This window comes from Vidua macroura, chromosome 6 (assembly GCF_024509145.1).
Source record: "Vidua macroura isolate BioBank_ID:100142 chromosome 6, ASM2450914v1, whole genome shotgun sequence".
Classification (NCBI taxonomy): Eukaryota; Metazoa; Chordata; class Aves; order Passeriformes; family Viduidae; genus Vidua; species Vidua macroura.
The window spans coordinates 48143148-48158788 of NC_071576.1; the positions used below are offsets into that span (position 1 = coordinate 48143148).

At 41.7% G+C, this 15641-nt stretch overlaps 1 protein-coding gene across 9 annotated transcripts in view; it reads left to right on the forward strand.

Moving 5' to 3' along the window:
* C6H11orf24 (chromosome 6 C11orf24 homolog) overlaps positions 1–13603 on the forward strand; it is an 83748-nt gene extending 70145 nt beyond the window's left edge. For all 9 annotated transcript variants that reach the window (XM_053981595.1, XM_053981598.1, XM_053981596.1 and 6 more), the window contains 3 exons: positions 9210–9439; positions 10529–10645; positions 11800–13603. In XM_053981595.1, the coding sequence (XP_053837570.1) occupies positions 9292–9439; positions 10529–10645; positions 11800–12944 (1410 nt within the window). In that variant the 5' untranslated portion in view covers positions 9210–9291 and the 3' untranslated portion in view covers positions 12945–13603. The remainder of the gene's footprint in view (positions 1–9209; positions 9440–10528; positions 10646–11799) is intronic.
* Positions 13604–15641: the final 2038 nt, after the last annotated feature.

A 15641-nucleotide genomic window follows, 5' to 3' on the forward strand; every position in this document is an offset into this window, starting at 1 on the left:
TCATACAGAGATTCAGCTGCATAAAAGATGTCTGGGTGAAGGAGAGAATTTGTAAATAAAATACGTGGACAAACTTATTTCAGTATTTTCTCTCATCTCCAGGAATGTTACTGCTGGGGGGAAGTGCTCTAAAAAGCAAAGACTGAAATGCTGGGTATACAATTTAAATGGTTAGAGAGTGTTTGATTTTGTAGATGTTAATATGCATCTACATAGTTCTCTATCTTGGCCTATAGGTGCTAGAGGGTTTGTTAAGCAGGATCCTCTTCAGATGGCTGTCAGAAAAAAAAGGCATATAAACGCAAATCTAACCCCTAAATCCTCAACACATGATCCTCACTGCAGTGCAGTTTTTCTGCTCTGCTGTCAGCTTGGCAGATTTATCTCATTATATAATTCTAGGCAATGGAAGTGAAAGTGCCCTTCTCCATTACATCCCAAGAAGATGCTGGTTCTAAACTGCCCAAAATAGAGAAGGAACCTGAAGAGAAGACTTCTGGTCCTCTGACCCATTGCTGTCTGGAGTTTTCTCTGATCTCTTCTGGAAACTTTCAGATTTCTGGATGATTTTAAGAAGCAAACACACTTCTCAGCAGTTGACAGTTATGATGCCAAACATGCATTGTGTCACTCTGAGATTCCTGACATTCTTTAGGGATGGCTCTGCTGTTTATAGGGCAGTTCTTGGTTTACTGCAGACTGCAGCTTTTGAGGAAAGCAGCATTGGTGCCACTTCACCTTGTGTTCTGAGGCAGTTTACCGGTGGGATTTAACCCCTCTGCTTCATTACAATTGAACAGAAGCAAGAGCAGCTGAAAGGGCAGGGGCAGGTTTATGGGTTTGAGGTCCCTACAACCAGCTAATGGGACTCTTCAGCCTTCAAGCTGGACTTGTTAGTCTGGTCTCTAGTTCTGAGGGTCCTAAACTTTGTTTAAAGGATGAGGCTGAAGAAGTGTTGTACCTCAGTGCGGGCTGCCTGGGTTCTCCCTTTTCTGCATTTATAGCTATTTCTCATTCCAGTCTTGCAGAGTCTCTAGCAGCAAACAATTTGAAACAAAAGTTGTTTGATAGGTAGAAGTGCATGTTTATTCAAGTGTGAATTCTTTGATTCTTGGCACATCTTTTGTTTTGTATCTGATTTCATTCAGTCACAGTCTGTTCCACGTGTTGATTCCTGACCTACAATGGTGTTCTGCTGCTCTGATGATATTGGACAGGTTTGTACTGGAGTACACTGGAGCTGAAGTCTTTGGAACACCAATCAGAAGCAAGCAGTGAGAGTTACTGCTTGTAGTGTGGTTATCACATCCTTGTCCTTTCCTTTATTTTTGTTGTCTGAGCTTGGACAACCTCTCCTGGGGAAACTCTTGGCCTAGATAATTAGTGTATGGTGAGCTCATCTTTGAACCAGGGTGAAACCAGGGTCTGTCTTGTTGGTAGTTTGGCTTTTCTAGTTCACTGTAACTCTCATTACAGGATTGGTGCATCTTTGGCATAAAAACAGTAGCCAGAAGTTTCTAATAGGTTCAGTCTTCCTGCTGCTTCTAGGTCACAGCTTCTGGAGAAGTAAGAATAACCTCTTGGTTTTGTTACAAGTTCAGGTATTAAAATTTGAGAGAGAGGTTTCAAGTTTGGGGTTTTTTTCTATGTTTGTTGCTGTACTGCTGAGCAAAAATGGAAGACTGATATTAGCACAGAGGCATCTGAGATATCTGTATTTGTGACCCCATCTGTCCAGTCAAATACAGAACACTTTTCACATTCATGAATGGTGCAAGTTAAACTGATGTTTGTGGTAATTGTAATCTCTCTGGATGAGCTGACTTTCTGTAGATGCCCATGACATTCAGGTGACCCCCTGGAATACTTTCGGAGTTCTTGTTAGCCGCAGCAGACAGACAGATAAGCAGACCTTTTATATCGAGCTCAGAAAGGTTTGGAAGAAACTGCTGCTGCCTGTGCAGTCCCTCTTCCATGAGTGAGGGGCTCTGGGGTACTGGAAGAGCTTTGAGAAGCTCAAACCAAGCTTGTTTTACTTTGATTTATTAATCAGTTTTTGAGTATCAAGACTCAAAACTGTAATAAAGAGTTACTCTGAAATGGAAAAGACGGAATTTTGAACAAGGTAGGAGAGCACAGCTGCTGCCCTGCTGGTTTGTAGGAGATGAGATCCAAGAGCTGGGCTGAGGCACTTCTCCAGATGCTGCCTTGGCAGCTCATGAGGGTAAGGAGAGGGAAGGATGTTTTTCCTCTAGGTTCTGATAACAGGTTTAAATTCAGATTGGTGCATGACCTGAAGACTTGGTGGCTAAGAAGAACCTGCCACAGGGAGACCAGCAAGGATGAGGAGACCTGCTACTGCATTTGATTCTTTGTTTGGAAAAAAATAGATTTGGCTAAGCCTTCCCACCCACCCTGCCCTGTGATTTCCACACTTTTCAAGCTGTCAAAATCACAAAGCAGGGATGCATGTGCCAACAAACTTTACTTGGTATCACTGTAAGTGTATTCCTGGCTTGGAGACTTTAGGAAGAATCTCTTCTTTGTCCTAATATATGTATGGTGAAAACCTCCCCAGTGTCACATTGCATTGAGATAAGCTGGAGTGTCTTTTTGCTGCATCTCACCTGGGAGGCTCCATATGAAACTACCTTTGTTTTTTAACCTGAGTTGTTTGCTTAAATAAGGGAAACCTCCTATAATCTAGGAGCCTTCAGGTTGTTTTGCTTGTGAGGATAACTGGAGGATGAGCCACATATGTTTGGAATTTTTTATTAAGGTTTGTTTGTTTTCAATAGTTCAGGATATGCACAAAGATCTTACTTCCTTGAAGAAATGAGAAATGGCCAAAAATGTTTCCCTTTCTTCCAGTTGTTTTAGGGCTGAGCAGACATTCCCTTTCACTCATAGCACTGAGGTTGTGTTTTTGCTGTTTCCAGACTGTCTGAACTTTTCCTGAGTTTCTGAGCTCCCAGAGTTTTGCCTGATGCTTTTGTAATATAAGGTGACATTTTTGCTGTGTGTAACCCTGCTGAAAACCATGGACAAGCTTAAATACCTGAGCAAAGTTGCAGAACCTTGTGTTCTGGATGGAGGTATGTGTTTCCATGGGCCTAAAATTAGTATTTCAGCTACATGAACCTACAGAAGAGCATAATGGTTTCTCAGAATTATCTGGAGTGGAAGACAGCATTTCAGTGAAACTTGAATTGATATGGATTGCCAGGCATTTGCTGACTGCGGTAAAATTCTGCAGGGCAGGAGGTGGATGGGTGACCAGACTTCAACACACTGGCACTTGCTCCAGAAGTAACACTTGGTTATTTGTACCTTCAGCCTGAAGTCGTTGCTTGTTAAGTCCCTGTTAGCTCCACACTTGTCAGTTTTGGATTCAGTAGCACCTCAGGCATGGTTTATTTCTGTGCATGTGGAATGTGCTGGTCCCATGCCTCACTCAGCAAGCATGAAGCACTTGCATTGCAGAGTACCTGCTTCTGCAGGCACTTAGAGGAACCAATGTCGGGAGCTGGCCTTTCACCCTTCATGATGAACTTTTGCTCTGTGTTAGTTCAAGGGCTGCAGAGTTCATGTGGGGGCCCACTGGGATGGTTCCTTTGAGGGTCTTGTTGAAAGCTGGTTAATTTGAAACACATGGTGTGAAATGCCCAGCATGTGATCTCCAGTTCCCATGAGACTGCAACACGTCTGAAAACTTCTATCTGCTTCGGGTGCAGACCAGACTAGGGAAGGTTGCATTTGAGCGTAGTACATATTTTTGTTGCTTAAAAGTATTTTTGTTGACAGATTTATTGTTCAGCCACAGCTTTATGCAGTTAGCTTTTGGCAGCTTGCTTTTCTGTATATTAAAACTAGATTGTTTCAGATATTTCAAAACAAGGCACATTTTCATAAATCAAATATCTGTCTGATCATTTTTCACAGGAAAAATGTTTTGCTGAGTAGTATTTCTCAGCATCAGAACTGCAGCACATGGCACTAATATGAGTGAGAAAGGATGATGGATGGGTGGTGCTGGTTTGGGAGTTTTAGGCTTTAACATTTATTTCTTCAGAGGCAAAGAGTGATGGCCATGAACAGTGGCAGTGTGGATTGTCCTCAACTGTATAAGCTGTCTGCCTGGTGCCCTGAGGGAAGAACCAAGTAGGCAACCAAGGAACAGAGAGATGAAGATGGGTAAAGCTGGCAGGAGCAGCTTTGCAGCTTGTCAATAACTTTCTTGGGCAGCCAAAGGAACATAATGGCTCTAAAGCTGCTGTTCAGAGAATCATATAACTTCATCTGGTCATACTCAGGTGACATTGGTTGAGCCTCATGTGCCTTGGTATTGCCCCTTCTGTCTCCAAACTTATCTACATGTGCATCTTCAGTCTTGGAGAGAAGCTTGGGAAGTAAAATGCATCTGAGGATTGCAGCGCGGATTCCCTGTCTCCTGTATTCTTGCCTTTATTTATGAAATAAAATGTGCTTGTCTTGCCTTATCAAAATCTGGTTTAATTCTGTTTTTCCAAAGAGAGAAATGTTGCACTTGTTCAGACAGCTGACATGTCAAGTGTTCAGCAGCAAATGCAAGTGGGAAGTAGGCCTTATGCCTTCTCAGTTTGATGGGAGAGCAGCATTGCTGTCTGCAAAAGGTATTCCACCCCTGTTTTCCCTGCTTTGTTGTTATACTGAAGATAGAAGATTTCTTTGCAACTCTGACCTTATTTCATACCTAGTCCATGCACACTTGAGTATGACTTTTGAGGCAGTGCCTACTGGCTGTTCAGTGACAGCTCAAAGGAGCATGTGCTGCCCTAAATGATTTGCTTTGCACACTTTGTACCTGTGATCTCTAACACCCACATTCCCTCTTCTTGTGTTTTTTTGGTCTAGTTCCCTATCTCTCTTCACTCTAGTGCAGTCACTGCATGTACCTTGCAGCTGCTTAAGCAGGAACAGCTGAGGCTTCTGAGGGGGCCGTGGAGGCAAGGGATTTGCATTCCATGGGCTTCTCTCTGCTCTTGCAACATCATCCCAGTCATTGCTCTTTGAATTTTTTTTTTTTTTTAATTTGTATAAATTCCTTGGCTTAAGCACTGTGAGATCAGCAAGAAGGTAGGAACTCTTCTGAAACCCAGCAGGCAGTGCCCTCTGGTTATGCGTGTGCATTGCAAAGTCATCAGTCTTTCAGTTGTTGACTCAAAGTTATTCTGGTTTGCCAGCATGCTTATTCCCTGCTGAGTTACAGCTACAGATAACAAAAGTGAACTTTGTATTTTTCAGAGTGTGTTTTTTTTTCCAGATTTTATTTGTTGCTGTCTTTTGTGGTTTGGTTTTGCTTTGGTTTGGCTTTGAATTTCCTTGGGGATGCTCTATAGGTGGAGAAGGTAGTGCTTGAGAAGTGAATTTTGCCCCAATTTCTCAAAATTACTTCTGAGGGGAACAGTAGCATTCAGTGCTTGCACTGTGTTATCCAGATGGATCAACGCAGTTTGGACAAGGAGGTTTAGTGTTGTTTTGGGATGTAGGTGCAGGGGGTGGGTTCTCAGAGGGCTCTCTGAGTACAGATGGAACCATGTGGAACTGGCTGGAAGTATGACAGGAAGTCAGAAATACTTATTATCGCAAGCTTATTGATTATGATAACAGAGGGCAGCTGTTAAGTTGGGAAAAGTGATCTGCAAGTAATTGTAACTCCTGTTACAATGGAATTGGCTAAGGTGGAAGAGGACAAAAAACCCCACACCTCTAGCTGGAGTTTCTTGGAGCATCCCAAGCCTCATCTGTAGTGCATTAAGGTATGGCTGCAACTGGTTATCCTCTCACTGGTCTTGGAAAGGAACTGTTTGCTTGTCTGTGCATTGTTTGTCTGCTTCACACACTCGCTCTGCAGTCTGTAAAGGGATTTTTATAGTTGGCTAAAGGATGTTGAAACGAGTTTTAAGCTTGTAATCTTGTATTGAGTGCCTTAGGGGAGGTATTGCCAGTTGGTCCCTGAGGGGACCATGTTTAGTGAGAGGCAAAGGGGAGACAAATCTCCTGTGCGTGAACTTGACATGTCCCCCAAACCAATGCTGACCTAATCCAGAAAGGCTGCCAGGTACTTTGGAAGAGGTGAGAGTCATTTTCTGGGGTTTTGTTTTGCTCTGCAGTTGTTGCAGTTAAGTGGAACCCACCCAGCTGTGATGGGAAGGACTTCTAGTAAATTGATGTGATTGGGGATGCAAAGCATCTCTGCATAGGGGATGCATGTTAATGCAACAGCTTCTAGCTACTGGTGTGATCATTTGATCTTGCAAATATATGTAGTTCTTGGGTTGGTTTAGATTAATATTAATATTTTATTTTTCCCAAAATTTTTTTCTTAATTAATCCTGAGATTTTAATGATAATAATGATAGTATTTATTTATAGCTATAATCCTGTTATATTTGTTATATTTACAGTTTCAAAATGAAAGATGTTTATTCTTTGAAGGTTGTTATTATAATTTCAAAATTATTACTAAGGGTATGAAAAAAACTTCTATAATAAATGTTTAGTGTTTGTATTCATTGCTGTTATTCCTTACTAGTTTATTTAAAACAGTGTATGCATACATTATTATGTGGGTAATTAATTCTCAGGGTCACTTCTTAGGTTGTAAAATAATGCTTCTTATAAACTCTGGACCTTGAAAAGGGACATAAGCTGCACTCTTTAAAATGTGAAATACATTAATGATAGTTTTTTTTTTCTTCTATGTTTGTGGGTTAAATATTTTCTGAATCTCTGCTATGACCTGTGAACTTTTCAAAAAGTGCACTTACTTTGGCACCATGTGGTGGGAGTGCAGGTTGCCAAACAGTGCTCTGAGGTGAAGTACCTGTAGTGCCTTTGAGGGAACCCAATTTAGTTGCTTTAAGTTGAAGGATTTGGGGTTTAAAGTAAGTCCTTGCTGTCTGCTCTAGGAAAATCTTTTCTAGGCAGAATATTTAATGTTTTTCCCTTGCTTTCCCCCTTGCTCCCAGTCTTATCAACTGCAGCTTTCAATGATTAATCTACAACATATGTGAAGAGTGACAGTAAGAATGTGGTGAAGGTTGAGACAAACTTGTAGAAGTGTCTTGCAGTTTGGGGCAGTGGGAGAAATATTGGAAATTGGCTTGGTTGAACAACACAAATTAGTATTGCCAATTCTCTGATGAAAATGTGGGGCTGCTTTCCTGAGCAGCCAGTGCTGGTGTAGCATGTTACAAAGGCTGTGCTGGTATTGCACAGGTCATCTCCTCTCCTGTCCTGATCCTTTCAACTTTGCTAAGGTGCACGTGGAAGAAGTGATAAGGAAAGAGCAAAGTCAGTCTGTGCTCTGCTTGCATAGTGTGTAATGGGAGAGAGGCCCTGGTGGCACTGGGCACCGGGTGTAGTCGCTGGTACACAGGACTAGATGGGGCTGCTGAGCTGCCTTTCCCTGCCAAGACTTCTGTTCTCAGGTCAGATTTAGACATGTTTCCAGCTGCCAGGTCAGATGATGCAGACTTGAACTTCTGGCTGCACTGAGAAACCTGCTTGCACAAAATGAGCCTGATGCTGTGCACACTTGCTCCAGAGAGAAAGCTGCAGAGGGGTGCAAGGGCCCTACAGTCATTTTGGGCTTCCCATCTCTCTGGGAGAGCAGAAGATCTAAAAATCCTCTTATCTGTTTCCAACAGGTAAAATAACTCTTTTTTTCTAGAATAAATAGGCAGGAAGGAGACTCCTGAGTACCTCAGGGAACTTGAAGGTTTGACTAGGAAAACAGAATTTGGGGCACTGCATTTTAGTATCAGGTTTTGTCCCCATCTTTGGCTCTTTGACGGTCCAGTGTAGACCTGTATATTGTGTGTCCTCTGAGAATCTTGGGGTAGCTGTTTATTTTTCATCCCTTTTCAGATAGGGTGGTTTTGAAGCTAAAACTCTGTTGCCCTGTTTGGGGCTTTAGGATATAGCAGAAGGAAAAAATGGAAGCAGAAGTTTAATGGTACAAAGCATCAAAATATTGCAATATGAGTCACAGCTAACAAACATTATTTGGGGCTTTTTTGGAGGAGAAATAGCTCTTAGATTCTTGAATTCACTAGCATGGTTGAAACTGGAGTTCTCTTGGTTGAAACTGAGATTTCTAGCCTGGATGGCTAAATTAGGGTCTTCCAACAGTCCTCAGTAATGTGCATATGTTCTTCACTGTATAAATATACCATTCACACATGCTGCTCATTCTGTGTTGTGAACTGCCTTTGCAGTCATCACATCCATCTCGAGATGTCACACAAAGCTGAATCTCAGCGCTCTTTGAAGGCTGTCACATTTCTCTTCATAACTTCAGGATGGTGACTAAAGCTTGCTTTACTGATGAGGAGGAAGATTGCCCTTAAAAATTACTTAGGGAAGAGGCTTACAATAGGTCTAGTTCAGACTGAAATGTTTGGAAGTTCATACAAAGTTCCAAAAACCTCAGAACCAAGAGGGTAAATCCAGATAGAAACTACTAATCTGCTCTGATGTCAGTGGGAGCTGTTTCAGTGTCTTCAGTGATGAAAGCCCCTCCATTGGGTCCAAGTCACATGTGTGCATTAATAATGAAGGAAATACATTATCTGTTGTTTTATGTGGGGAAATGAAGGCTTACTGTGGGTGTGAATATTTTTCAGTAACAGCTGTGTCTGTGTAATGTCTTGGAAGACCAGAAGTAGTGGTTTTTGCTTGTTTTCAATCAAAATTTCTTTGAGTTTTTTGTAATGAGCAGGAAAACCAAAGCAGAAATCAACCTTGGTTACTTGGTTTTGACTGACTTGGTGTAAAGGCAGGGCCAGGACTGTAGTTCGCCTTATCAATGTGCTCAAACAGTGAAAATCCTTCTGCTGAGCCTGGGCACAACATTAAGGGTCCCAGAATGAGTCCAAAGATATCATATCTTTGCTGCCACATGCTTCTGGGCTTTGAGATTGACTTTGTACACATGGCTTTGACTTAAGCAGTTCCCATTGGGATGTGAAGGAAGGAGAGCAAAGTACCTTTTCCAAAGAAGGAGCCTCTCTGGGAAGTTGGGAAAGGTCTTTACTCCTTCTGCCTCTGAGCCCTTGCTTATTTGTGATGTGTAATGATACTTGCCTGCCTTTTGTACATTTTTATTTTCCATTCCTGCTAATCGGGATGTAAACGGTTCTTTTTTTTTTTTTTTTTTTTAATAGCTATATTGCAGTGGATCTGAAGTTGATATAAGAAAGCATTTCTTCTGGGAAGAGAAGCTTCCCTGTAAGGCCAACCCTGAAGATGTGGACTGCCATTGTGTTCTTCCTGCTGATTTCCATCTGTATATGTGAACACAGGTTTTCTGTCCTGAAAGGGAGAGGAGTCCATGTAGTGCAAATAAACAGACTTACAAGTGAAGAGCAATGCAGGCAGGCTTGTCAGAGCACAGGTGAGGTTCTTGTCCCTTGGATGGAATTCCAGCTGCATTTTCTGCTTCTTGAAGGTCTCTGCTGCTCCTTTGACTTTCTTTTTTAATTCCAGTTGTTTACAGGCATTTACAGTTACAGCTGCTATGTGTGGTGCTGAATAACTTCTGTCAGCTTTGGTTAAATTGAATCCAGCACAACTGCTTCCCAGGGCCCTTCAAGCTTCCATAGGAAACAGCATGTTGCTGTTACTGTGCACTGATGGCGTGCAAAGTGTTAGGTCACTTGAATTGAAGAAATTATTCCCTGCTGCCAGATGTTTGCAAGTGAGCAGTGCTGTTGTAGACAGCTGCACTAGAATGAGTAATCTTTGCTCCCTGGTATTTGTGTGTCTTTTCTGCCTTAGAAGAAACCACTTTGTCCTGCAACCAAGCACAGGGTTAAATCTGTTGAGGTAAAAGCCTTCTCACTACCTCTGTCTTTACAAAGAATTAAACTTCTAAATTATTTAATTTAAACTTCTAAATGAATTAATTCTAATTAAAGGCAAAGATGCCTTTATAAAGAATTAAACTTCTAAAAGAGTCTTCTAGTTGTCCTTATGAAGGTCCCAATCCTGTCTAGCCAGATGAGAAAGCTTGTAGATCCTACAAAAAGCTGGTGATGCTGTGGTGAAAATGAGACCTTGGCTCAGGTGGATGAATAGCTGACATTCAAATGGTTAGGAACTTAATAAAGATGCTGGTTTTAATGGCCATTAATGGTCATTTTCCTCATTAAGACATCTAGGTGAATTTACATGGGTCCTGACTGTAGTGCACTTTGTCCCTGTCTGGGTGAGTGAATTGCTGTTGTCAGGAGATGCTGGTACCAGACGACAAACAGGTGGGTAGGCTACATTGGCAATATTGGTTTCATTGGCTTTCTTTGCTTATTTTCACTAAGGCTGAGTCAGGATCCTTTAAGGCCAGACCTTCTGGATTTTGTGTGGTTTGGGGGTTCTTTTGGTTGTGGGGTTTTTTTTGTATTTTTTTTTAATTCTTTAATTAGAGTGCCAAAGCAATGCCTTTGGTATCCTGTGTGCAGCAATCCATTTTCTCTGCTGTTTTCAGGGAGCCATGACTGTAATTGGTCTGTGCCCTACCAAAATCACTGCCTCCTCCTGCAATGTTACCAGCTGAGTGTGTGCCAGAATGCTGGAGAACAAGACATCAAAGACCTGCTTGCAGGTAAAGTCATGTTTCAGCCTTCTGGGAAATCCAGGATCCCGATTCTTTTGCTTTAAATGCCTACGTTTAACCCTTGACAGACTTTCAGCTGAGGACGATGGGTTGTGAAATGCATGCATGGTGATTATGTAGGTACAGTTCACTGGAATAACTGCTTCACTTTGTCCTAGGGACTCTGGCACTTGCATGAGTGCATTATGTGTCTTTGAATAGCTTTTGTAACACTGAGTAACAGTTTGTCTCCATGCTGAAGGCCTCATTCATTCAAGCCATTTGCACACCACACACTGTCCTAGTGAAAATAAAGGCATAACAGATGTATTTATATCTTTTTTTCAGAGAAAGGAAAATGTCCTGGCATTGTTTTTCTCTCAGATTGCCAGGATTTTGTTCCAGAGTTAACAGACTGCTTCTTTAATCAGAGCAGCAATTGCTCATGGTGACTTTCCAGTGCCAGGGTATTCAGTTTTAATAAAGTGACACAATAACAAAATGGAGCTTATGTATAATTGGGAAATCGATCTTCTAAAGTTTGTTTCAAGAGTTCACTTTACCCAAGTTTAAAAAAAGTTTGTTCATGGTTATTTTGGGTTGGCAAAGGTTTCTCTGCAATATAACAACTGGACTTGTGATAAGCAGATGGGATTTATGTCACTATAAATCTAAGCTCACTTAGTTGTGAAGGAAATTATCCTGATGTATGAAGGTGTTAGTAGAAATTTCTGTTCAGTTTTGACAAGTGAAAATTACGAATCTAGGCACAAAGGCTTTGTCGATGATGTGTAACTTTGAAAGCATGAGTCTTCTTCTCAGGAACTGATATTTTTAAGACTGCTCCTGTTGATAATGTGCTTCTGCATTGTAGCTCTCTACTTCATTACTCCCCTTTTGTGAAATTAACTCCCTGGCTGGGCAAATACGAGAGGTCTGTGGCAGAAAAAAACAAACCAAAAAACCTCAAAGGAATTATGTGCAATAAAGGCTGGGGGGTCTTGAGTTTTGATGTTCTTGCTGAATTCAGGACTGATTTATTCCACTTGTACAGCGTGTACTGCAGAATATGTGTTCTGTTTTGCATGTTGGGGGTTGAGGTTAGATTTAAGCTTGAGAGTTTTTTTATTCTTACAAAAGTAATCTGTTTTGTCTTTCGGAAGAAATTGTCAGCAGCAAATGGGAACCAGCCCTGTTTCACCACCAGAGCCATCTCCAGAAAACAGAGAGGATGCTGAATGCACGGATTGACCAACACAGTGTGGAAAACACATTTTCTTTAATTGCTCAGGCTCACAATATTCATTTGAGGCGTTTGCCTGGGATTGAGAAGAGAGATGTCAAAATAAGTACAAGAAAACTAACTGCAAGCAATGCTACCACCACTGCCCCTGCCATAACAATAAACATTACAAATGCAACTTTCTCTACCACTTATGAAGCAATTGCCAAAGCCTCAAACACCCCTGGAGGTTCTGATACCTTTACTACAGCCATGTCATCCTCTGCTTTTTCTCCCCCTCACGGTAACATCTCTGCTCCCATTTCCAGCAATGTCACCCAGATGGTGATGACCAGCCAAAAGTTACGAAATAGTAGCTCTGTCTCAGTATTGTCCCCCACTTCTGCTCCCCTCACTGTTACTTCTGAAGCAGGTACCCAAGCACAGCAGCCTAGGTTGGGTACCACCAGCAGCAGTGCTCCTCACCCTGACAGTGTCACCAGTGCTGAAGATGACCTGAAGACGCTGAGCACAACACTGAGCACCCCCATCCTGCAGGATGTAGCAACATCTTCTAGTGCTTCCATGCGTACCATGGCACCCATCCCAACAGAGAGTTCTCACTCTGTGAATCCAGTGCATGCTGGCACGTCACCAGAGCTAAAGCCAGAGGCAAATACAGCCACAGCATCCTTGAATGAATCAGCTTCTCCTCTGGGCTCTACAAGAGGTGCCATGGTTTTAACTACAACCTCTACAGTAGCAACTACGACGGAACATGGGCTAAAGTCAACATCTGATGTCTTTTCAACAACCATGGCTCCAACAGATGCAGCCAAAACAACAGCTTTGGGCCTCACAGAAGCTCAGCACAGAGACAACGAGTATCTTCTCATTGCTGCTGAGCCCCTGACTCAGTACTTAGTGGATGAAAGTTCACTACTTGCAGTGCTTTTAGTTGGTACGTTCTTTTTCTTAACTGTTATAGTTCTTTTCCTCATGCAGGCCTATGAGAGCTACAAGAAGAAAGATTACACACAAGTGGATTACCTGATCAATGGAATGTATGTGGACTCAGAGATGTGAAGAGGTGGGGATGAATAGTAGGCAAGAGATGGAAAGGAGAATCAAAGTCTGCATTACTTGTTTTTCCTTTCTATCTCTGCCTATAACACAAACTGAAAGTGCTTCCAAATTTACTTGTAGTGCAGTTGAGGAGAAATGCCATGTACTGTATTAAGAAAAAATAATAGTTTTTTATTCAATTGTGCAACAGGTTGCTGTAAAACCATTAAAAAAAGGAATAATTTTTAACATTTTCATAATGCACAGTAGCTTTGGCCATTATAGTTCATTGCAAAGCAAATCTAACAAGGTGTAAGTTGCCATCCTCTGAAAATGCTATAGTGCTTTTCAGCGGTTTACAGTGCAGGTTGTGTTTCATCAGTTTCACGTGTGCTCCTCTGAAAACAGAGCAAAGGATGCTGTCACCTTTTGTGAAGTGCCCCCAGATAGCCAGATGAAAAGTGTGGAGTACTGTTGCAACAGGGGACTTCTAATGCAGTGTGTGTCATATTTCAATGTGCTTCTTGCTTATGAAGAGGTCTGTTTACAAGGTATTGTAAACTCTGTTTACTGCTAACCCAAGGTATCTTTTCACCAGAGTGGATTACTGTGCCTCTGCACTTAAATGATCTTATTTTTATATTCAGTTAATAAACAGAGCCCTGGAAGGGCAGATCTTCTTGTGTTTCTCATTTCATTGCTGTCCCTGCCAGTTCAGAAGCAAGCAAATGGCTTTTAGGGCTTAAGTAAATTAGCTCCACTTCAGTATTCCAAGTGTGGGGGCTTTGAAGACCTTGCTGAAAGCTTGGCCATGTCACAGAAGATACTGATCATCTTCCTGAATACTGCTTCTATAATTTAAAACCATTATGCTGTCAGTCTCCCAGGTATGCAGACCCACTTACTGCTTGTTATCTTTCATACTTAGAGCATTGGCCTCTGTTTTGATTTTTCTTTTGAGTTTAGGACCAGCACGGTATTGTTAGTATTTTGGAAACTTAATTGCACATGTAGTTGCAACTTGGCTCCCAAGATCTGCAGCTGAGAGAATGAGTAGAAAACACTTGATTTTTAGGCAAGTATTCTTCAGTGATTAGTGCATCTTATTTGGATGAAACGTAAATACAAATAGCAAAGTCCTGGATAGAGGTGTTTTGGGATTTTTGTAACCATACTGATAGCTTGTCTCTCACTTTGAATTAGTTGGCTCTTCTTTAATTCAGCTTGCATGTAATCTTGAGTGAGAATTGATAATAAGCAAACCTCAGAATTTGAGCTGCTGAGTTCCAGTTTGATTATTTATTCAAGTTTTTGGGCTGTTTAGAATTTGGAGGGAGCATTTACCCTGGAAAAGGCTGCTTGGTAGATGACTTTGTTGTCTGTTGAGAGTGCTGTGAAAACAGCTGCAGAGAGCACAAGCAGCAACACAGCCAAGGGTTGTTTGAACAAAATAGGCTGGAGAGATTTTCCTGAATCTTACCCAACACAAATTTTGAGAGCAAAACTTCAGCAAGTAGAGGGTGTTGAGGAAAGAGATTACTTTGGAAGTGAGATTACTAGGTTTTCAGCATCAGGGTGCATTTAGCAGTACTTTTGCAGGGACCTTGTCTGCATGCCAGCAGGCAGTAGGTTAGAGCATCTGTCAGGGTAAAGGGGTAGTGTGGTTTGGGGAGTCTACCTCCTTGGAAAGTTTGAAGTATAAGCCACAAAATTTATTCCATGTTTCTGCGGGGGAGGGTGTGGGTTGAATTTTTGAGGGTCTCAGTTTTATTATATTTTGAGATTACTATTAATTGGTTTGCGTGAGCAGAAGGGAACTGAATTCTGATTTCCTGATTTCCAGGAGCCACCTGTATAAAGCATCTGTGCAAACAAGGTGCTGGGAACATCCCCCAGCACAGCTGGGAGTTGTACCCTGTTGAGGTGCTTGGGATTGTGTTGAGATGTTAGCATGTCTGGCAGATGCTGCTCTACATCCACCAAGTCCAGAGATTTATCTTTACACAGTGATTTCAGGTTTCACCTTAATTGCAGGTGAGTCACTAACCACAGACCTAAGCATGTGGTCTTGAGCTCTGCTGCAGATACTGAGATAAGAGCTGTCTGCTGGCTCCCTGCCATCTCCCAAGTAGGAAGATGAGCTTTTCCTCAGACTCAGCTCATTTCTTTTCCTCCTCGTTTAGGCAGCTTGGATAAATGCATTTTGATAGGACAAATCTAGGCAATAGTGCTCTTCCTTCTCTGTCTATGTAGTGAATTCCTGCCTTTAGGAAGTGCCTTCCTACATAAAGGGTCAGTGTTGCAGCTTTCTGCTGGTTCTCTGCAGTATTTTTGGTTTTTTTTCCTAAGTTGCCTGAGCCATTTCCACGAACACAAACTATGATCATCAGACTTCTGATTGCTTATCCTGCAAATGGGGAAATTTCTGATGAACTTTGCATTCACTGTGGCCTTTTATCTTTTGGTCTCTGTTGGATCTATTTGCAGAGCTGAAGTTGGACACCAGATTCTGTGGCGTGGAAATTTGGGAAGTTGCATTGGTATTTATTTTCCTCTTTGAAGAGGTATTAGACTCTTGTACTGATTTCTTTGAGAGACTATGAAGGGAAAGGAGAGGAAAGTGGCATTACTTAAAGTCTTGAACTTTTTCTAGAACTTGAAGATTTGTATATTAAAAACAAATAAAGCCCTTCGGGGATAATTTACATGGGTATGATT